We start from the raw sequence: 23,169 nt of genomic DNA on the forward strand, positions 1-23,169 counted from the left end.
AGGAAAGGATAATCTGAGAGGAAGAGCAGTGAGGTTTGAGCATGAAAATGCTGGAGAGCAGTTACTAGTGACTAGAAAACACTGCTAGTGTTTTCTATCATCTGGTGTTCTTATGATCCGTATCTAATTTTTCAGGGTGTCCCAAAACCAAGTTGGACAGCATTTCACTTTTGTGCTCACCGACATTGAAAGTAAGCAACGGTTTGGATTTTGCCGTTTGACGTCTGGAGGCAAAGTCTGCCTCTGTATTCTGAGGTAAGCTGCACGTGAAAAATGGAGTAGAGAAGTGAATATAGGACAAATGTAATATCTCTTCAAATCTGTTAATACTTCTTCTCAACAGTTACTAATAACAAATATTTACTATTATCAGTACACTGTTTCTTTTCAATGATGTTACCGTTGATTTCAGATGAAAAGTGGTCCCAAGTTCCATACGATGGTTTCAATTTGTATAACACAGGAATTTTACTCTCTAGCTTTGCAGGCTTTGAGCATTATGTGGATATTTTTAATTTTTAATGGAGTCTTTGGCAAGTATCCAGTCAGTTTCATGATGAAATACACAATTCTATATTCCTGTACTTGGAAGCAATTTTCAGGTGTCTTCCACCTTTTGCATGTAAGAAACTCCAGAATGAGATGAATCATCAATGTACAGCATGGCACTGTGGTACAGAATTGACACTGAGAATTAGGAAATTGACCTAATTTAAATAGTTTTTTTTTTCTTTCTGGTTATTCTTTATTTTTCTGTAAAGTAATAGGTTTAGTGATGAAGGGGTGGGGAGGGGGAGGAAAAGGTAAGCGTAAGCTAAAGCCTTTTTGTATTGTGCTTTATTATAAGGCAAAATTGCCTTCAAGTATTCAAGTAATAACCTGTCAGCATGCAGTACCTATGGAGAAAATGGGGGCATCTTTTTTGGAACCCTTCTGACATCCAGAGTTTTAAACTGATTCCAATCTATTGTTTGGAGTGCTTGTGCAGTGGTTCTTCTGGGGTAAAGGAAAAAAATTTGGGAGGGATCACATGGAGCCAATTAATTTCCAACAATACTTCTGTAATAATGCTGCATAATGATTTAGTTCAGGCATTTGGAGGATAAAATACTTTACCCTTTTTGTTGTGGCATTTTTTGTTGATGTGTCTTGTTAAGCACTGTAGAGTATGTATGCATATGCTTCTAGCTTTTTTTTTTTTTTTGAGTTAAATTTTTCTTCCTTCATCAAGCTAGAAACAAAATTTATGATTCTTACTCCTAACCTTGCCTGTCTAGATTCTAATGCTGCAGTACCAATCACAGAATGGCCTGCGTTGAACAGTATCACAACAATCATGTAGTTTCAACCCTCCTGCCCACGGGCATGATTGCCAACCACTACACTGTGATGCTCAGAGCCATGTCCAGCCTGGCCTTGAGTGCATCCAGGGATGGGGCTCAAGTGTGCATATTTAATTACTGTCTATAGTACTGCAAAGAAAAAGGTGCATGTTCTCAGCTGGTGTAAACTAAGGTATTTCTTTTAACATTTCTGCAGAGACATGCATCAGTTAGAGATTAGCCAGTGGTCTGTTACTTGACAGGAATAAGTAGGAAAATGAAAAATGGCAAGCTATAATTTTTCACTGAATCTTAATCAAAACATTGCCTTTATTGCTTTTATTGTGACAATTTCAAATTTACAATGCAACACTGAGTGCATAACAGCATTAGCTTCATGGAATTGTACTTCTAGATTGGTAGCCCTTTTCTCTCCAGTTTATATGTTAGTTTGAAATAGCGTTTCTTGGATAGAAAGAATGTATCAATGTTTTCATCAAAGTGTCTTCATATCTGGTCTGGTTTCTCCAAGATTCGTTAGGAATGACCGAGTGAAAGAAGACCCGCTAGCATACTCCTGTTGGCATTTATTCTGTCTCTGCCTTGTTCATATTTATCTTCAATTAACCAATATGAAAGACCTTTAAATGAAGGGTTGCTGTCTTAATATGTAAAGATTTTGTACATGTGTGCGCAGTTGCTTCTTCCATATTTCAAAGTACCATTAATGTACATTCAGTATGTATATAGACAAAGACTCTTCTGTAAGAACAGTTCAAACTGTCTGTCACACATCTAGTAATATTGAAGTTTATATAAACACACAAATGTGGGTGTACAAAAATGCCATATCTAACTACCACCCATCTACATATGTACATATTGTGTATCTCCACTAAGAAGAGGACTATGTTTAAACTGCTGGCTGAGGCTTTAACACAGACTAGAGGCAGTTGAGTATAAAAAAACTTCACTGATAGTAGTAGGAAACTAAAATCCAAATAAAAATATCTGAAAGGAATGGCAGGAGCAAGCTAATCACAGTGATGAGAAAGAAATTCTATAAAAATTTGGGTAGGCTGATGAGTAGAGAGCAGAATACAGCAAGTCTCTTGTGAATATCTTTTGTGGGTGGTATCAGTTCACGTGTTAACCTTTGCCAGGCTGGCGAAGTATAGGGTTTGAACTGCAAAGTGAAGAAAAGACTACTTGTCCTGAAACTGTATGCAATCAGTATAAAGCTGCTCATGAAATTAGGTCTTGTAGCTTATCTCTCTATAATTCATTTTCTTTCCTTCTTATTTGAAATGCTAATTAAAGGAAATAATCTTTGAATTTTCTGCCATGTAGTGCTACATTAAACTGGAGAATTTTAAGCGGGACATCTACTTGGGTTGTAGATACAGGAATACTGTAGATGTTTCATGGTTTTGTACACTTGATATACACAGAATGTGAACAGAATTCTCTCTGAGGTCAGAGTAAGTGCTAATACAGTGAAACAACTACACCTGATGTGGTTATCCCAGGCATTTTCATCTGAAGAAATTACTAGTGCTACGGTATGGTCAAAAACAGTCAAGCAGAATTTGTCTGTATTTGCCAAATTCAATGTGCAAATGAGTGCAAAATCATAGTAAGGTGAGAGAACAAATCTTGGATCGTTCTTCAGAAATGTAGAGGGATTCCTTTGCAACTCTTTTGACTTGTTTGGTTTCCTCTATGTTTAAATGACGAGGCTACTTTGTGTGAAGCTCTGGGTGTGAGTCCTGCTGTGTCACTTCCTTCTCCACAAACCATTGAGCTCATGTAGCCCCTAAGAACTTGGGTACCACAACAGGAGTATTGTAATGTATTTTTGTTCTTATACACCGTACTGGATGTTTTCTTCTTGTTCAGTTTTCCATATGTTAATTTTGGCAGCTCAGAACTGAAGTGGCGCAATAGAAATTTTATATAGAAACAATACCCAAAATAATTATCTGCTATTTATATCTCTGCTGTTTGTAGTAGGAATAATGCTTTGACTTTACAATGAACTGATTTTGAATTACTTGCATGGTTTTAATATGTAATTTATGTAACTTGACTGATCTTTTCTTTGTTAAAAATCTTGAAACTGTTGAATGTGAAGTTGACCTTATGTACCTAGAGAAATGCAAAATGCATCATTAAAATTTTCAGTCTTAGATTTCATTAATTTTTACGACTGTAAAATTGTCACCAATGTTTCCAAATGAAATGCTATAATAAGGAAGACAGGTTTATGTGGTAACTCTTTGTAGTTCTTCAGTGCAGGCCATTCTTGAAGCTTTCTCTCTCTTCCTTTAGGCAAATCCCTTAGAAGCAGAATGTTTCAATTTTACACATTTTGTGTCAATTTTCCAGACAGAAAAGTAGCCCCTAGACATTAGACATTTAGCTACGGAAAGGCAGTTTCCTTAGTTTTATTTGATTACTAGAAGTTAGATTCCTGCTGATAGTTCAAGACTGTTAGTGGTTACCTGACTATTTGACAGAAAACATTTCCTTTCCTTTATTTAACCTTTGACTCATGAATGTAAAAGTTTTATCAGAGTTATAGCAGAAGCACAAGTGAGGTGGAAGTCTACTTACTGCAACAAGGGTTATGCACGACTTTGGGTAAAGTCTGAGCTCCTGTCTTGTGGCTCATTTGGATTAAAAGAAAATGCTAAGTATGTTTCTAATTAGCCATGAAATATCTCGTGCTTGTGTTTTCATGACAGGCAGTGGCTGTACTCTTAAAGACCACTGTATTCTAAAACAGGAAATGGGTATCTTTTAAAACAGTCGTGTGTATTTTGATATTCTTCTTTGTTGTGTGAAGGCAACTTTATAGGAGTTGGAGGTTTTCATATGTTTGTCTTGTACGTTCGTTTCTCAAAGGAGTATTAGTTGTAACGTGCTGTCTGTGAAGGCAATGTGTACAATTAAAGAGCAATGAGAAAGCAGTAATCTCATTTGAGAATCTATGTTCTTTTCATTTGATGAAATCAGATCTTGATGGTCTTTGCTTTCATGCTGTAGATGTTTTGATTTGTCTTAAATTTTCAAGTTTAAGTAGCATGCTGAGATTATATTAACATAGTATCTACGGTACTTAAAGGTTTAAAGCAATTCTTTATCTAGTTTTTCTCCTCAGATGGAAGTTGGTATTTTTAAACTATGTGCAAACAGTCTGTTTTTTTTTACAATGTATGTGTCTGTGATTATGTGTAGATCTGAATGTGTATCATCTCCCTCATCTTGCTAAGAGAGCAAGCTCATGTAAGAGTACTCGGGTCAGCATGCCTTACCCTTCCCCGGTTTTGTGTTTGGGTTCGTTAATTTCAAGTAATGAAATTGGCCTCATGTATCTATTCAAAAACTAAATTTTAGTTTTTGCAATAAGAGGGGAGCCGAGATCATAGATAAATGACAGAAATATTGTTCCTACTTCAAGAAAATATTAACATTTATAGCACACTGGTCATAAATGTTTGTTATGAAAAACAAACAATCAGATAAGATTTTAGAATATTCTACAATAACAAAAAAAAATGATATTCTTGGATGATATAGCCTGACTGCTCAGGTGATGGCAAAACACTGGAAAGGTTTAAATGATGTAAACTATTCCTGTATCTATGCTTATAAAGGTTTTTTTTGCAGTTTGCACCTTGTAGTTTGACTTGGGTGAAGTGGTGGAGCCATGCTCTGATCTCTGCTGGCAGAGCAGTTTGCTAGCTGCGATGTCTGCAGGAACCCTGGCGGTTGTGCCCAGCAGTTTTGTTTTCACGTCCAGGATGAGGGAAATGTGATTTCAGAAGATCATAGGTCAGGAGTTCCAAATGGAATAAAATTCCAAAACCAGTAGGTTTAGGAGCTACTGCAACAAGGATGCGCAGTGTTCAGGCCCAGAAGCAGTGAGTGGTAGTATGGAGGTGCGGTTGTGTACGCTTGTTCTTCACTCTAAGAACTGGAGTCTATTTCTAAAGCCTTACCAGCTGCTTACTGAGAATGGAGCTATTGCAAAGGAAGTGTAACCCCTTGCTCTGCTCACTGGACAAAAGTAGCCTTGGCTTCTGAAACATCCGAGATTTCCCCTGGTGGCTTCCACTTCGGTGTTAGGGAAAGCTTAGATATAAAATGAAATAAAAATCTTTCAGTCTTTACTTCCTCTCCTGTCCCACATGAAAATATGAACAAGCCATATTAATCATGCTTTTTGTTTTAGCAATGTGTTTTTTATTTGTGGAAAAAACTCTAAGAAAGAAACTAGAAGGTATCTAATTTGTAAGTAAGGAATAATTTATACTTGTAATGTCTGGTAAACTACATATTGCGTCTGTATCATAAGCTTAAATAAAGACTATGGAAAGGTCTGATGTCACAGTTAAAGGTAAATAATCTGTAAATAGATGACAAAAAAAAAGGCAATAATGACACTGAGCTTCTCTTCTCATACCCTTCAGTTATGTCACATTTATCTTGGATTCTATTTAACTAATCAAATATTGCACAAATATTGGTTGCAGACTTATGGTAGGAGCCTTTGAAATAGTGGTATTACTGTGCTTGCAGTATCAGTGAATGCTCAGCTGTTTATAGAAATTGCTACTATGTATAGAAATGGCTTCATAGAGAGAAGACTTCATATATTCTTGTGTATACGTGGCATCTGTGCTATTCTGTAGCGATGCACGACTTGCCTGATATGGGGTACTGGCTCTGCCTAGGTAGATGGTTTGTGGCAGTCTGCCCAGGCACAGCAGAGTGTAGAATGTCAAAATAGCAAGTAAAATTACCAACATAACTACTGAAAGCTTTAATAGACAATGGGACTGTGATTTAAAGCTGTTTGACGGTGTTTAAAGTGATTTTTTTGGGATGCATTTAGCGTAATGAGAAGCAAGAACATTATAAGCTAATCTACATGTACGTGGGACTTAAAGTAGATTTCCACCTTACTGTGTAAAGTGAATTGGTATACATAATAGATCTGAAGTACTGAGGTGTCAGCTTTATAGTAAAGCGAAACCCAAGTCTTACCAAATAGGTTTGGTTAGTAGATAGATTGTAAAGGAGTAGAGCTTTGCTACAACCTATCAGTGATGTACCATTAAACTGAAGTTTGTGAGGAACAGGTTTATGAGCATTTCATTTACATGTAAAAATGCAAAAATGTACTAGTCATTTTATGGTAGGTTTCATAAACAGTGGAAAAGTACACTGATATCTTAATGTTTCTTTCTTTCCTCTCCCTTTTTAGTTACCTACCCTGGTTTGAAGTATACTATAAGCTTTTAAATACTCTGGCAGATTATTTGGCTAAAGAGCAGGTAATTTTACATTTTACATAGTCTACTTCTTTGTGTGGAAGATTTTGCAGCAGTAACAGTACCAAATAATGGTCACTACTTCAAGTGCCATAAAGTGATTCTTCACTGTTTAATTTTAAGTAAAATTTAGTGCAAGTAAAAGTCATTAAACTTGTTATACTGGAGTTCAATGAATGTGAATGTTGGGCCACAACTATCACTTGAATATCGCATGAATCTTAGAAAGCTGCTGAGAATCTACCTTTCTGAAGTGTCAGTCTTGGTATAAACAAGTCCTGGGTGAAGTGTGAGCAAAGTGTTACATCACTGGAGAACTCTATGATGCATTGATTGTAAACTGTAGATTTCTGGAACTATCTGATTATCAGTTACAAACACTTTTTTTCAGAACTGCATAAAATATGATGTACTGTTTCACCCTTCACATTAACTAAAAACTACCTCTCGTAATTCTGTCATCTCAACTAGCAAGACAAAATTGCTTGCAACATTTGGTGAAGAATCATGATAGTTTAGTTTGCATATTCATGAGCAATTAAACGTATTCCAGGATTATACAGGGAAGGAAGTAGTGGCATCTGTTTTTATGGAGAACACTGTAGCCATGTCTTTCTGATTTAACTGTATTAGACTACTAGATGGAAATTTAAAAAAGGAAAGACATCAATGGATGGCCATATGCTGATTGGAAAAGCTGATGTTTAAAAAATAGATGAACTATTTATTAAGCAGTTATTATGCACTACAGTAAATGGACTTCATGTAATAAATAGAAACATTATTCTAGATGTTGAATTAGTTAAATGTATTCTGTATGTGTAGTTTCATCACTAGTAGTCTGAATCTTTAAACTGAGCTTTGTATTTGGCTCTTATTTCACTATAGCAGTAAAATGGTTATTAAGGAGGTATTTGACCTCAATAGGAAGATGGGAATCATTTTCTTCTCTGCTTCTGCTCCACTGTTCAGTGGTTTTGGCATTGTACAATCGCTTTAAGTTGCTAGATTAGGCTTGTTGTGCTGTATACTGAGAATCTCAGTATTGATGATCAGAAAGTTTTAGCAGTGTGTGGAAGTATGTGCTTCATTGTACTGCTTCATACCATATATGCAACTGAAGAGGCTGTCATGCTTTCCCAGGCACTGTGTGACCAAGAGTGTACAATTCAAGCATAGCTGCACATTTAACAAAGTTTTTTTGTTAGATGAATACCATGGCTAACTCTTTTAGGAAGTCTAAATATCCATTTTAATGCTATTTTCAGTTGCAAATAATGTAACTAATTTATGGAGTATATGAGGAAAAATATAAGAATTTTTCTAACATAAATGAAGTTGGCTTGACTCATATTTAAATTATATTTAATTACTTCATGGGAAATTGCAATTGTCTTTCTCACTGAATATGTATGTGTATGATATAAGTTGTTTGACATGTAATAAATTGTAATAATTCTTTTATGTGATGATTAATAACTATATTCCCTTTAGGAAAATGACTCAAAGGATTTGTTAAAATCTTTGTATAGCCATCCTGTGCCAAAGGCAAATGCTTTGGTCAGTTTAAGTGTGGTAAGTATTCTCTGCATTATTCCTAATTCTATTGCCTAATCTAAAATGCCTAATTATGGTTAAAACAATCCTTTTGTGAACTTTAATCTTAGATGGCTTTCCATCATTAACTGGCTTGAATAATCTTTTTAAGCTTTGATATTTTTTTTTCTGCACAGAATAGTTTCTCTATATCTGGAGTTGTTCTCTTAAAGTCAGTCAAAAAGAAACAAATTGGATTTTTCTCTGTGAATGAAAAAGGAAACTGGGGTGGATTGTGGGATCTAGTACTGCTAGAACTACTACTTTGTGTTTCTAGCTCTTTCTTGCAGATAATTTTACACTTTTTTCAATTGTCTATAGAGCCCTAGTATTTTCATTCTTCAAACAATAATAATCCACTGTGTCTTGAAGGCCTTGCAGTCTTGCATGGTGTTTCTCACCAGAAAGTAGAGCTGTTTTTTGAGACTACAGTTTGATTTCTTTCAGTGTATTTGTGCATGTATGTGCATACGTATATTTGTTTGTTTTGTCCTTATAACAAATGTTATTTTTCAGTATGTAACAGAAATTAAAATCGTTTGTTCAGAATGACATAATATTATATTATATGAACCTACAGTAGTACCCTCTGGTATATGGAATAATATTTTACTGTTGCTAACTGCAGTGTTATAGCCAATTCTAATTTAGAAATCGTAAAACACTTAGTAACATCCTTTAGAAATCCTCCTGTGTTTCAGTAGGACATAAATTTTTAAGATTTTTTTTCCTTTTGTTTCCTGGAAAGCTTTGCTGTCGGTGCTGTGTTTCATCTTGTACAGAGCTTTCCTATCTCAAATGAATGTTATGGTGAACTTTGGAGTGGAGGATACAACCAGCAACATTGGGATGACAAATTGCTTGCAATTAAGTTGATGCTTGCTGGTTTTATTTCAATATTAGTTGACGTTTGAATTTATTTTTTCTCAGCTGTCTCTTGTTCCCAGTAGTTTGTTCCATGAAAGAGTTTTGTTATCTTTTTAGCTGAACAATGATAATCCAAATGTGGGCTGGTTGCCAAACGCTTGGCTCCAGGCACAGATGAGCAAGTACTGTGGGTTCAGGCAGGGAAAAGCAGGATGGAGTAGGTTCCCTTGAATCAAAATGTGTTTTGGATCTTCAGGCATCTATTTTCATAAGCTCAGTGCTGCAGGGAGTAGGGAAATGTTTGTGGCCACTTTCAACTCTAACTTTGTGTGTCAATCTTTATATCAGTGTCTCTTTCTGTCTTCTTGTGTATTGTAAATAGGCAAGAGTGGAACAGTCAGTGGTCATAGACTTAAAAGAAGCTATAGTCTGAAAAATAATTGTAGGAATAACAGCATGAGGTTGTCTTTCATGGTGCCAGGATGAGTCTAGATCAAATTTCATGAAGCAGAATTAAAAAGATTCATCTCCCCAAATACGCAGATATGCAGAGTAAGGCTCCTAGACATTGAACTGGGGCTTAAATGGCAGACCATGATGGTACTTACAATTACGTGTACATAATCATGCATAAAATATGCCAGTATCCAGATACATGGTTTTTCACAGTAAATTTCAGTAAGTAGGACACCAAAATGCCTTGATCTATTTAAGGACCATGTTTTCTCCTTGCACCTCTGTCTTGTTACGAGCAATCTTTGATTCTATGAAACTTTCTGTCTCTTCCATTTTACTCATGGAGGGCCAACAAAAGTGCTTTTTCTTTTGTTGGAAAAGTTAGCTAAGCATGAATTTAGGTGGGGGTGAAACATACAAAATAAAGCATATTCTCAGAACACATTTTAGACATGGGAAGCATTGGAATCATCTTTGCTCTATTGAAAAGCTAAAAAATCAATTCAATCTTTCTCTCATATTGCATAAGAACCAAGAGATGATTTTTGCAAGTAAGCAAGTTTTGAAAAAACAGCCTTGCCTTGTGTCGGTGAGTTTAAAAGGCACTATCTAAAACCTATTGTAATTAAAGTAATGATTACTTGCTATAAGATATGTTTTCTGATTTCAGGCTTATTTATACTAACCTTTTGGAAATTCTGCTCTTGTCTATAGCCTAAAAGAGCATTATTAACCTGTTTAAACCAATCGAATTTCAGAGTATAACCAAAATCAAACACTTAACGAAATTTGCATTTTCTAGTTTTCCTTTTTTACAGAAGACTTTATACGAGACAGCAACTATTAATTTAGTATGTTTTTCATGGTCATACGCACCCTCCTAAAGGAGTTGTCAAAGATGTGCGAGGACTCCATACCATGTTATTTTTGCTGCTTTATGGTTCTTAATGGCTTCAGTAATGCATCTTTGCTTCTCATAGCTCTAACTTCCTTTTTTGTTTAGTGAGTGAAGTATTACTAACTTCTTAATTATGAATAATTACTAGTCCAAGTTATTAAATCCATTAATCAGAAAATATGTCGTTAAATTTTCTGCACTCTTACTAAGTATAGAAAACAATTTTCTCATCTAAGAATGTACTCTTCTCTTTAAGAATGTACTGCATTAATCTGAGTATTTTCCTATTCCTGACTACGGAAAAGACTTGACTTTTTTTTTTCCTGTTGATGTTTAAAAAAAAAAAAAAAAATCCTGGAATGTCTCGTGCAAATGCAGTGATGCCTTTTTTTTTTTTTTTTTTTTTTTTTTTAAGTTAGTGATGGTTTTTGTTTTTTTTTGTTCTTGAGCTATTGCCAATTGATCTAATATGTGGAGAAAATTTTCTATTCAATGTATCAAACTGGTTTAATAAGAGCTTCCTACACAGAGTATATTGTATTAATATATTTTTTTTTTGCTTGAACACCAGACACTATCTTAGACTTCTTTTTTTGTTCTGTTGTATCTTTCAAGTTTGACTTAAACTGTTCTTGTGTTGCTAATAATGATAAAAAAAAAATATGCAGTATAAAAGCAGAGATCTTAAGAAAAATTTAAAAAGCCTTAAAATAGCAAAAGCTAAAAATTCAATGGTTATCACATTTACTTAATATCTGCTTCAAGGTTTTTTGTCCTTCAAGTCTTAGACTAATTATGAAAAATATCTTAAAATTATGGAGTTAAATCTGTATTTGACTACTAAAAGCACTGGATTAAGGAGAACAATTTAAACTACATCTGTTTTCAGTTTAGTGCATTTTATGTTTACATTCTAACTGGCCTCAAACATAAGATTATAAAATCGTGAATGTTTTTCATAAATGATTGTGGAATGTCGACCTGTCAGACCTTGGATTTCTGTTAGCACATTTTGGATTTGAAGATGTTTGGAAAGAGACAAGACTGCATATTAAGCAATAATATTACCGTTCTCATTAATTGTCATGTAAATGATTTTTCCTTACTTGTTGTAAATTTACATTTTGTTCTTTAACATTTATTTTTGTGCTTGAAATTTTTAAAACCAGTGCTGAAGCTACTCTGACATGAGACATTTAAAACTGGCTTAGTTTCATTCTAACAGCACCACAGTGTTTTGTTCACTTGGTTTGTGTGCTGTATTAAGCCAGAAATTGTGATTTCATGATGTGATTTGCTTAGTTATTTGTCTGGTAATAGTAAGAATCCTACTGGAAACCTGGCTATTTGCTTAAACAAAGATGGGGTTGGAAATCCTAAATGTGAGATATTTTAAAAATAATTTTGATTGCTGTGTATATAAATTATTCATTTTTTTCCCATTGATTAGCACTTGTATTTCATTACTCCTGATATAACTGGATTGCCAACAATCCCTGAAAGTGTAAGTATGCAGTTTCTTTTTAAGAAATTTGGAAGTATAAGCCTCATTCTTTCAATAGGGCTGTACTCTGCTTTTATCAATAGGTGGATTTTTCTGTGACTGTTTTTAGAATATGATGTCTATTATTATAACCTTTAGCTAGTAAAGTTACTCTTGCATACATTGTTAAAGCATTGTACATTTTTTGAGCATTACTGTCTGCCTTTTTTTCATAATTACTTTGTTTGCATTTATGGGGGTTATATATGCAAAACATTCTACTTGCATAGCTAGTGTTGTTTGAATATCTGCCCTTTAAACGCTGCTTTGCTAAGCTGCAAATTTAGCTATCAAGATAGGCAGTTAATTTTTAAGAAGGCATTGTTTCAGGCTTTTGGAAAACATACTGTACCTGCTCATATACGGATGGTAACCATACACCAGAAATAATTACTGTTATTTTTTAATGAAGGCTTTCATTCTGTAGAAGCTGATTTCTTGGTAGTGCCGCAGTACAAATGCAGAATGTCAGATCACGTCCTTGATGATGTGTTTAGATAGAAGGTATTTAATTGGTTACCTAACTTTCTGCTTTCTAGTTCTGCATTAAATTGGGAATTCAACAAGGCTTTATAGGTTTGCATTTTTACACTTTCACATGGTGACTTTCTTCTGAAAGTTAGATGTTTTGGTGGCTGTGGTGGGTAAACTGCAGTACAGACACATCGTCCCTGGGATGCAGGAAAGGTTGGGGAGGAAAGGCAATGGGGCCGCACAAGCATAGGCTGAGAAGTTCAAACCTGCAGGTAGTGGGAGGTTATTCCTAGCAGGGCTTAGCCCAGTCCTGAGCTGGTGGCAGGGGACCCAGGGGAGATGCTGGAGTCTTGGGGTATCTCAGAGGTCTGTAGGAAGTTGCTGCATTGAGATGAAAGGGCCCAGGGTGGGGAGTGGCTCTTTAGTCAGGACAAGGATTAGTTTTTAGATGTTTATTTTCATGTTTCTCCCTTCAGATTGAATTCCGCTGTTTGTAAGAAATCTTCTGTTCTAACGTATTCTTTGGTCTCCTACTAAAGCATAGCTTTGGAGGTTAGGAGATATTTAGTATGTTCAACTTGAAGAAAACAGGGAGGTTTCATTTTGAGCTTCTGGGTGAGTGAGGTTGTTGCAGTGGTATTGCTGTGGATGTGCTCTGCTGATTCTGGGGAAAGCTGTAAAGCAATTGTCAAAGTGCCTTTCTATACTATTAATGTTTTTTAACTCTTTATGAAATACCCGCTCTTCCAGTATCCTCAAAATGGCAGAGGGTAGAACATGTAGGAGTTAAGAGGTGAGATAGATATAGTAAATCAATAATACAGTGACTTTTCCTTGTTCTTTGCTGTAAGTTTCACAAACTTCTGGAGCAATATCTTTTCAGCTCTAATGCAGACATAACTGTGACTGACTCCCAAAGAAATGTTGTTCTATACAAGATGGCCAACTTATTTACCATGGCATGTGCAGAACAGAATCAGCATGTCATTATCAACTTAAATGTAAAGGCTGCCCTAGATAAGGGGGACTTAAATTACCTTTGCACATCAGCTTCTGACAACCCATTAAAGGGGATGCTTGGAGGACCAGAATCTTTCTAAATGCTGCATTTGCGGCCCTTAACACTCTCAATTCAGCTTCCAAATACCTATGCAGGCTGGACCCAGAGTAACTCCATGCTCTGTGTCTTTGAATTAATAATACATTTACAAGTTTACATAAAACTGTTTAATTCATTGGATCGTCTGTCATTTCTTCTAAGAAATTCTCATTTAATATTGAAATGTATCTGAAAAGGAATTGAATCTCCTGATCACCATCCAGATTTTCCCTCAGGTTAGGTTCCCCTAGTTATGGCGTGCAAGGAACTGGAGCAGCAGCTGCTCAGCAGTGGCTCTGGATCACACAGCATTCCCTGCATTGTTGGTGGCGGCCACCTCACAGCTCTGAGCCTCAGGAGCACGTGCCCTCAGGCCTTCATTTCTCTGTCATGCCCTCACTGTCTTTCTGGGATAAAAGCCCTTGCTGTCTCTGCTGACCCCACAGCTAGTGTAAGCTGAGTTTCACTGCTCCGGCTCCTGTCCTTGGGCTGGTACATCCCAATAGAGGGCTCCTGTGTTAGCATTCAGGGGTATGCTGTTTCTGAGAGGTCAGTGGAGGTTCTGGTTGCAGGTGTGGTAATGGACATGCGAAATTAGGAAATCAGATGTATACTTTGTATTTTGTGAGGTGAATTGGTATATTTTTGTACATATCCCCCAATAGTTATGTTTGCTGTTTTTCTATGCGTTTTTGCGGGTGCTCTTCAGACTAATTCAGAACCTGTATTTCTCTGGTTCTGACCCACACAGAAATATTAAGTTCATCTGGAACAGAGACCCACCCACCTGACACACACCCCCCTTTTTTTTTTCCAGTTCCCCCACTTTTATATTATCTGACCTATGAATAAAATGTACTGGTGGCTTTATTTTTTGTTAAATCCCATAGAGGTACGCTCACAACCTTCTACTACAGCTGGCTGTTTTTGCACGTTTTTCTTCCCAACAAGCTGGTTTGCTTTCCTTGAAGTAGAATAACATGTGCTCACCTTGGGAGAGACTGACAAAACATTGTGGTTTTATTGTCATAACTATGGCAGAGCAGTTATTGTGGTGCTGGGAGATCCGTTCCTGGCTGGAAGTTACAGTTACTAGCATACATTGCTATTGATGTGCTATATTTTCAGTTGTTTAGATTCAGAAAGTGGACAACTCTAATTTCAGAAGCATTACCAAATAATCTTCAAATCATCAAAGTAATAGCTTGTTCCAAAGCTAGATCATCACTAGCTTTAAAATTCTATTTACTATTTTTAGAGCATATACATTTTAATGTAGATTTCCTTAATTTTTTTTTTCCTACCAATTAATTGGTCAAACTTTCTGGTATACAGTGTATTAATGTTTTTCTTAGCTACCATTGGCACTATATTGTTAACATCCTATTTATTTAAACAGAGAAACCTCACTGAGTATTTTGTTGCTGTGGATGTGAACAACATGCTGCAACTTTATGCCAGTATGTTGCATGAGAGAAGAATCATTATTACCTCGAGCAAACTAAGCACTGTAAGTACTTCACACGTCTCCTTTTCAGTAGAATATATTGAACGTTTCACAAAATGACCTACAGACCTTTGTGGTTTTAGATATGTTCCATGTGTACTCATAAGACAATATCTACATACTTTTCTGATATATGGTTTTAGTCTGGCTCTTGAAGTACAAAAGTCTGATTTATATAAGGCCTACTCAGATACATTAAGTCAGGTTAATTATTTTCCTTATCAGTAGATGAGAGTTCTTTAACTCTCCTGAGCTCATTTCTGTGCCTTCTAGCCTAAAAAGAATTCTTAAGGGCTATTATAAGATCTTTATTATTCACTTGTGGCTTATTCCATTGGAGCTACTTGAAAGAAATCAAGGGGCCATAATAATAGCTGCTATCCTAACCTGGTAATAGGTAGATTCATCTTTCTTAGAATGGCTTGGGAGTGCATACTGTAATAGCTCTGATTTGGAACAGCTCTTCAGACTTATAATAGCATACAACTCAAAATAGCATTTTATTATTAATAAAGGATTTAGACTACTGCCACATTAGATGTTTTTTTCTTTCCTTTTACTTGTGTAGACTGCTTAATAAAAGAATGTTGCATTTCATTTTGAAACTACATATAAATATTCAGGTGTTAATTTTGTTCTAATATTTTCAGAATCTAATGAGGCTTTAAAATTCCCTGTATTTTGAATATATACCAAATATTAATTTTGCATTACTATGAGGCTGTTGCTTTATAAGTTACTTTTGTCATTGGTTTTATTTGCTACACAAATTATTTGGCTTGTTAAGATCAGTCCTTAAAAATACCTTATATTTTTCAAAAGTATCCATAAAACACGTTGTTTTATGTTGTTTCTATGGTGGGAGACCAAAGTTCTATTTCTAAATGCTACTAATTCTGCTACCCAATAAGTGAATAATTATTTTCAACATATACACACAAGTTTGGGTATACTATTAGAAATTTGTATTTTCCAAGACATGTGGATGCTGATTTCCAGTAAATGTGTGTGTATAAGGAGTGAGAAATGTTGGACTGTAAATAGTGGATTAAAAGCCTTTAACTTCTTTTGAATCCAAAGTAAACTCAACTGAGGATTAAGAACCATCATGAAAGGCTGACAGTTTTTACAATTCTAGATATTAGCAATTGATTAACACATATATACATAAATAAATTTATATATTATATTCACTGGGATTCTTAACATTGTGTATATCTAAATATATAGTACACATGCTATATACAGTATACATAATCCATAAACAAATATATACAGTATATGCTATATATAAAATACATACAACATTAATGATAATTTGCAGAATGTGGAAATAATTAAGTCTATTAATTAGGGAATGAAAGAAACATGAGGTCATATAATCAGAAGCCAAATGAACAACTGTAAAACCTGCAAAATGAGTAGTGAATGAATATATTCAGTCTTTAAATTAACGTACTGTGATATATCTTTTAGGCACCAAAGATTTTACTCTATCTTATGAAATTTCCATATTCTTTCTATTATTTTCTGTGGAACTGGTCACGAGAAGAATTGGGCATTGCAGTAGAGTAATAAGGTGACCCTAGTGGGCATCAAGAATTTCAAGGGAAAGCCTCTTCAAAGAACCTGACTTGGTACAAGTTCAGGCAATGCAGTAAAAGGAAACATGCAATTGATTTGTTTTATTATTTTTTTGCCAGTTTGGGACACATCTTGGTATGAAAAATGAAAGAAAAAAATATGCCATAAAAAAAATACCCTCAACTGTAACGGTGCTTCAGCCAAACCCCTTTTACTGCTCCAGCAGTGAGAAAATAGGAATCATGATGGCAGCTCTGTGCCTGTGGAAGAGGGTCCTGCAGGTGGGCATGTGTCAATGTGCCTCGCAGGATTTGCGGTTGTACTCTCAGCCTACATTTGGATCTTTTTAAGGCATATTGTTGTTCAGCTCAACATCTCAGCTGGCCTCTGTTCCTGTGATGTGACAACAGGAGAAATAGTACCAGAATTACACTGTGTTCACGTACACCACCTTATTTCCACTTTCAGATTCCAAACGACTTCATTCTGGTTATTTTTTCCAGTCTTCTAATATTATGTAAGTTGAATTTAAATGAAATTGCTGCTACATTGTGTAGCATTTTCAATACAGGACTAGGCAAAATTTTTCTTACAGAAGTGAGATATAATAAAACAAGTGAGTAGTGCTGGCTTATCAGGAGTTTCAGAGAGAATCTGCTTAGCATTTTCATAAACAGAACAGGAGTGACGCTAGGCTTCCTTCCTTACAGAACAGTAGAATTTAAAAATCAAATAAAGCACTTCCCAGGATCTCCTGGAAGAATTCAGTTGAATAGTTAAGAATCATTCAATATTTTTTACACGTTTCTTCTTTAAAATGTTGGAATGCCTTATACAGTACAGGTAAGCAAATGGCATGTATGTGAGCTCTATGCAGCAGATTGTTGTGCTGTGAGAGTTGCACTTCAATATTCCTGAAATACAGCTTGATATATATAGCACTCGTTTTGAAAGAATGATCTTTGCTAAGTGCAACTTTCTGTTAAGGGAGTTGTGCCTTATCTCTGAGATTAACTGAATACCAAGTGTTTATGTCAGTTCATGGGGTTTGGGTTGTGATGTCACCTCCAGTTATCACTTCTGCTTTGGTTCGCTATCTCAGAACAGGGACTGATAAAGAGAAAGGCATAATTCAAGGCCATGCTTAGTTTTTCCTCATCCTTGTTGAGGGGAGGAGAGAAGTGTAGGGAGAGGGGTAGAGGACTACTCTGTAATTTTAGCATTGTTGCCCTGTGAATTTCATGCTTTCGTTACTTCAAGTAAAGGATCAGTCCTGGGAAAAGACAAAAGGGAAAAAGAAGGATGCAAGGATGCTTTTTTTAAAAAGGTATACTTCAGTGGAAAAGGGAAATAAAGAAAAAAGTTTCTTGCATTTCGTTATTGAGTAGTAATTTAAATTTTTTAAAAAAGATAATTACCAATTTATCTAAGAGGCTTTGATTCAATTGTCAGCTTATATTTTATTTCAGCTAAGTGTTTGTTCTTTTGTAAGCATTTCATATTTACAATTGCCATGTAGTTATTGCATCTGTCTTTAAACTCTATATATCCCTTTAAATACTCCTTTGATGGAGATATTTGTCTACTTGCCATACCAATTACTACAAAGGTAGAAGTGGAAACTTCCCACTGCTCCTTCCTGTAATAGCTTCTGGGTCATTATTTGACCTAAGTGTTGGTTCTTTTATGAGCTTGACTTTCCAGCCCCTTTAGTAATGTGATTATCACCAACCTCACAGCTTGCTTTAGGCTCAGTGTTAGAGTGAGACAGATTCAGCTAGCCTGAGGATTATGCTCTGTAAGATACATTTGCAGCAAAAATTGCCATTTCTGGCTTTTGAACGGTAAACTCAGGAAGAGAAACAAATTATCTGCTTTGAAACATACGAAAGAATGAATGAAACAAAGGAATTGATTTATTTGCGGTGCCGACTGTTGTTTCATTTTAACTGTAAAAGGAAGAGGTTTCCTAGATGCCATACTGTATATTCTTGCACAGCACTGTTTCCTCACTCCTCACAACATCTGCATGTATTCTTGTTAGGTGCATGCAGCTGTGAGAGTTTCAGTACAAATAAGTTTTTAATTTAATCTCACTATAAATTATTAAAGTGCTGGGGAAGGCTTTTCCAGAAAGGCTGAACTACAACATTGATTTTATGCATGCTGGAGGCAGGCCCTAGATGTTGAGGCCCCAAGTGCACCTGCTGTGGTAGTCTACCAGAACATCATACCATACTCTCATGTATTCAAAGCAAAGGAATAAATCATGATTTTACAACAGTGCATCAGTTGACTTATTGCTGTTTTGTGACCGGAGGTAGGAAGGATTGCTGTTTAAAGCCATGTCATCGGTTCTCAAGTCACTCAAGCATGAAAGCTTGTCATATGCCTCTGTAATTGTACCTCACCAGCCTTTCTCTAACTAGTCAGCTGGGGCTGTGCGTTTTGTCTCAAACACCCAGCTGGCCAGTGTCTGACAGGAGCTTTCTCATCATCCTGTCAGTAATATGTTAACTAGAGTGTATCTTCTGCGGCCTACAGTGGCAGGTGGAAAGGATGCTACACTTTAAAGCAAATGTCTAAACGTTATCTCCATTTTGACCAATATTTGTTTTAGGTAATACGAGCCTGATGTGTCAGAGCTCTGTGGCTGCAGTGTTCTGCTTTGTGCTGGCTTCATTGGTGCTCCCTTAAGAAGGAATGTATATGTCAATAAAAGACAGATTTCTTTTTTTATGTGCTGAAAGAGCACTGAAAATCGCCTCCGTGCAATGTACGCTTGTTGTAGTATTTTTACTGTTGCTTATATGTGAAGAGAGCTTTGTGCAGTTCACTCGGTTGTGCTAGTTGGTCTGAGCAGTAGTGTTCTTTGCCTCCGCTGCCTTTTTGGGTACAGTTGTGCTCTCTGGTTAATCAAGCAATGGGAAGTTGAGAATGCTCCTTGGAGAACGTGATGCAGGTGAACAGCTGAGTGGGGGGCCAAGCAATTCTCACTTGAGCACGTTATTTTTGTGAGTCATATCACACCTTTTACATCTAACCCAAAATCTAAGACTCTGGAGTTGATTCCAAAATCTGTTTGTCCCAAAACAGCAATACTATCAACTGATTCAGAAGGCAACTGCAGTGTTTGTCTATTTCTCGCATTTCATTTAAATTTTCTTTGTGGTGTATGTGCTGCAGATTGCTGGGTATACTTAAAAAATGAGCCAAGAAGTGCTTTGTGACTGGGCCAGATAGCTGAGGTGTGATTTTAGGAATGCAGTGCACGTTAGTGTGGAGCCTAGCAAGATACAGTTCTTTTGTTTTGTTTTTTAATTGGCGTACAAAGCTGGCTATTTATGGAGATGTTTCTCTGCTGCAAAGTAAAAATCCAAAACAGTGAAAGAATTGGCTCTCTACAAGCCTTCCAGGTTGGGAAAACAATGGCATTGTATTAGGAACTGTCATACAACTTAGTGACAGCATCACGTTTCCTTATGCTGATGTGATACTCCCAGTTCTAATTCAACCACCTATAGCTACAATATTTTTTTTCATTCTGCACTACAGTGTAGTTACAATTTTATCTGAAAATGTACATTGTTTCATAGATTGATTTCAAACAATGCTATCTGAGTAATTAAAAAAATATAGACTTGAAGTGAAATTCTTATCTCAAGTTCTTGCGAGGTAGTACACTGTGGGCAGAAATGTGTTAAAGACTAAATTTATTTCTTAGAAAATAGAAACGGGTAGGAATTTATCACTAACTTGCCAAGCAGCACAGATATTCTGCTGATACTTATTGATCTCCCAGAAGTATTGTTAATTCATTTTGAAACGTTAGGTCGATTAGATCATTCGGTCTGTGCACAGAAGGAGTGGTGGCATTTAATAATTAAGAGTTCAGGTATAAGCAGTCTAAGATGAACTGGCCAGAGGTGAGATAAGTTGGCCAGAGGTGGATGCTGTGAGTGTAGCTGGGGTCCTATCAGTGTGTGCTGCTAGCGGTGGAATTATGTGAACAGGGAAGGGAGGTGTCAATATGGCATCAAAATGTGGCTAGGATCTACAGCAAGAATTAGGAACTGGAAAACTCTTTTTTTGGAAGTTCAGAAAATCTGCAGATTGCTATTACTTGTCACCTTGTGTAAAACGCACAGCACTGTATCACTGGCTGCCATTTAAACACAAATTCTGTGGAAGGAAAGCATTTTGTCATACAGAGTGATCTATATATTCATTTCAAAATAAAATTTTCATTTTTTCAGAAAAAAAGAAGAAATCCAAGATTCAGATATAGGCAAGAGTTTCTTTCTCTTTCAATTCATGTGAACTTTGGCAATTCAGTAAATTCTAGTAAACAAAATCTCATGTACAGCTGTGGGTTGGGCTGCATGAAAATGGGAATTGAAGGGGTCCATATGCTGCTATGGATGACCAGCACTGTCTCATGTGAGAAGAGGAAACATGAAGATGAGTTACAGAAGAGTATGTGAATGTACTGCTAGCTCTCTGTTCTGGTATGCCATTATGACAAGGCTTTTTCTTTTTCACATACTGCCTTATTGCTTTTTTTTCTGAAATTCGCCGTTGGTGAGATGAATTATAACATAGTGGTTATCTCTAGTCTTGCAGTAAATAAGTTGTCTGTCAGTTATTCACAAGGAAGCTGTTCCCTGCTGCTTCTTAATTAGTGTATGGCAGAAGAACATACCATGGAGTTACTCTGGGGGAGGAAATGTTAATAAAAACTATTTTCCTGGAAACTTTTCTTTCAGAAGCAAGGAACATTTGCAGAACTCCCTTATTTTATGAGAGCATAGCTCTTCCTATATAGAGAGTCATAAAATAGATGAGGGAAGAGAGGTGGAGTTATGAGATGGTCAGAAAAAAGACATAAAGATGTATAGATACATGTTCTTCTGTCTTTTTTTGAGAGAGAAGAGGTAAAGCAGGTAGGAAATGAATGTTAAAATGAGAACAAACAAGTTATTAAGAATGTACATAGATGCTTAAGAAAATGAGGGAACTGAAATTAACATAGTGAAAAAAAGCATAAATAGTTTGTTATAGAGAAAATGAGTATCAGTAGGAGATGCGTCAGTTAACCTAATCTGTAATGTGGTGGTATCAAAGCTGATATGACTAACTTCCAAACATTTCTTTTTCTGCATAAAACATAAAAACAACAACAACAAAAAACCTTTGGAATGGTGAAATTGAGTAACTGAATAGTTACGTGGCTCTTCCTATGCAAACCACACCTACTTCTGTGTATATGTACCTCAGATTATCCATAAAAGTGCCTGTAGGTCCTCAATGTAAGCATAGTATGCTTACACTGATGATGCTATTCCTTACCGAGTTTTCCTATGTCTACTACCACTTCAATTTTATTTTCTGCTCAGCCTCTGTTATTGAGAAATGTGTCATTCTTGAAGCCATAGGCAAGGAACAAACTGTGTCTTCAGTCTTTTCCTTTACAAACTAATGCACAGGAATGATGCCATAATGCTGCTTTGTGAATCGAGAATTGCAAGAAAAGAATGAAATTGATTGTATATGAAGTGCTGTCAAATTCATGAGCAACACTCTTCTCTTCCCTTTCCCTTTTCTAGAATAAGGATAAAAGGAAGTGAATAACACTAAAATAAAACACCAGAGACTAGCTTTTAATATTACTTTCTTCTCTGTATTTCATTTTTACAATGGATGAAGTTAAAATTTTCATCTGTGGACTAGAAATGCTTCTCTGTTCTCTCCTCTATTTGAGGAAGAAGTGCTGGGGGCCTCAGGAGGAAAATACATTATGGCTCACTTAAGGCCTTCTCTTTTTTCTTCTTTGAGGTTATGGGGATGGCAGATGGGAAACTGTTAGCCAGGAGCTAAATTAAAGAAATGCATGAGAAGTGGCTTTGGTTATCTTGGCTTGGATAGTACGCTCTGGTCTCTTTTGCTACTTAATTTTTTTTTTAATCAGTGGCTTCTGTCTTCTTTCCAGTGCCAGCAGAATAGACTAAGTGTATGATTTAGTCTGACTATATATATTCTTTAGAGCTGGGGAGGGTTATATGTTCTGTACTACAAAATGGCCAAAGCAAGGGCTCCCTTCCCATTTTTTAATTCCCAGCAGTCTTCACCTGCCCATTCAAGAAGTGGATAAGAAGACTTGTTTTAGCAAGCATTAAATATCTGTTTCAGGTTGGGGCCTAATTTCATTCTTGACCAAACGAGATTTAGATATTGAGGTCACCTGTGACAAAGTTGATGATCTTAGGGATTTTGATAAAGAAGAGATGCTTCCTTTCATCTGATGAAGGCTTCTTCAGAAAGAGCCTATTGCTTTCACAGGAATTCTAATGAGTGCGAGTGCTGGGGTAAGTGCAATAAGAGTTGGTCCAGGTTGATGGCAGCTACCGAGTTAGGAATGGTGACCCTCTACATCTTATTGCTGTAGGTATAGCTAAGTAGATGAGTTAGCAGAATCTTTGGCATC

At 36.1% G+C, this 23,169-nt stretch overlaps 1 protein-coding gene across 2 annotated transcripts in view; it reads left to right on the forward strand.

Annotated features, from left to right (window-relative positions):
* The window catches only part of DENND1B (DENN domain containing 1B), a 144,857-nt gene that overhangs the window by 56,457 nt on the left and 65,231 nt on the right, over positions 1-23,169 (forward strand). The window contains exons 5-10 of one of the 2 annotated variants that reach the window (XM_048944265.1): positions 136-255; positions 6,595-6,664; positions 8,156-8,236; positions 10,110-10,169; positions 11,929-11,982; positions 14,994-15,104. In XM_048944265.1, the coding sequence (XP_048800222.1) occupies positions 136-255; positions 6,595-6,664; positions 8,156-8,236; positions 10,110-10,169; positions 11,929-11,982; positions 14,994-15,104 (496 nt within the window). The remainder of the gene's footprint in view (positions 1-135; positions 256-6,594; positions 6,665-8,155; positions 8,237-10,109; positions 10,170-11,928; positions 11,983-14,993; positions 15,105-23,169) is intronic. The other variant, XM_048944266.1, reaches the window with a different exon arrangement.

Source organism: Lagopus muta, chromosome 5 (assembly GCF_023343835.1).
Source record: "Lagopus muta isolate bLagMut1 chromosome 5, bLagMut1 primary, whole genome shotgun sequence".
Classification (NCBI taxonomy): domain Eukaryota; kingdom Metazoa; phylum Chordata; class Aves; order Galliformes; family Phasianidae; genus Lagopus; species Lagopus muta.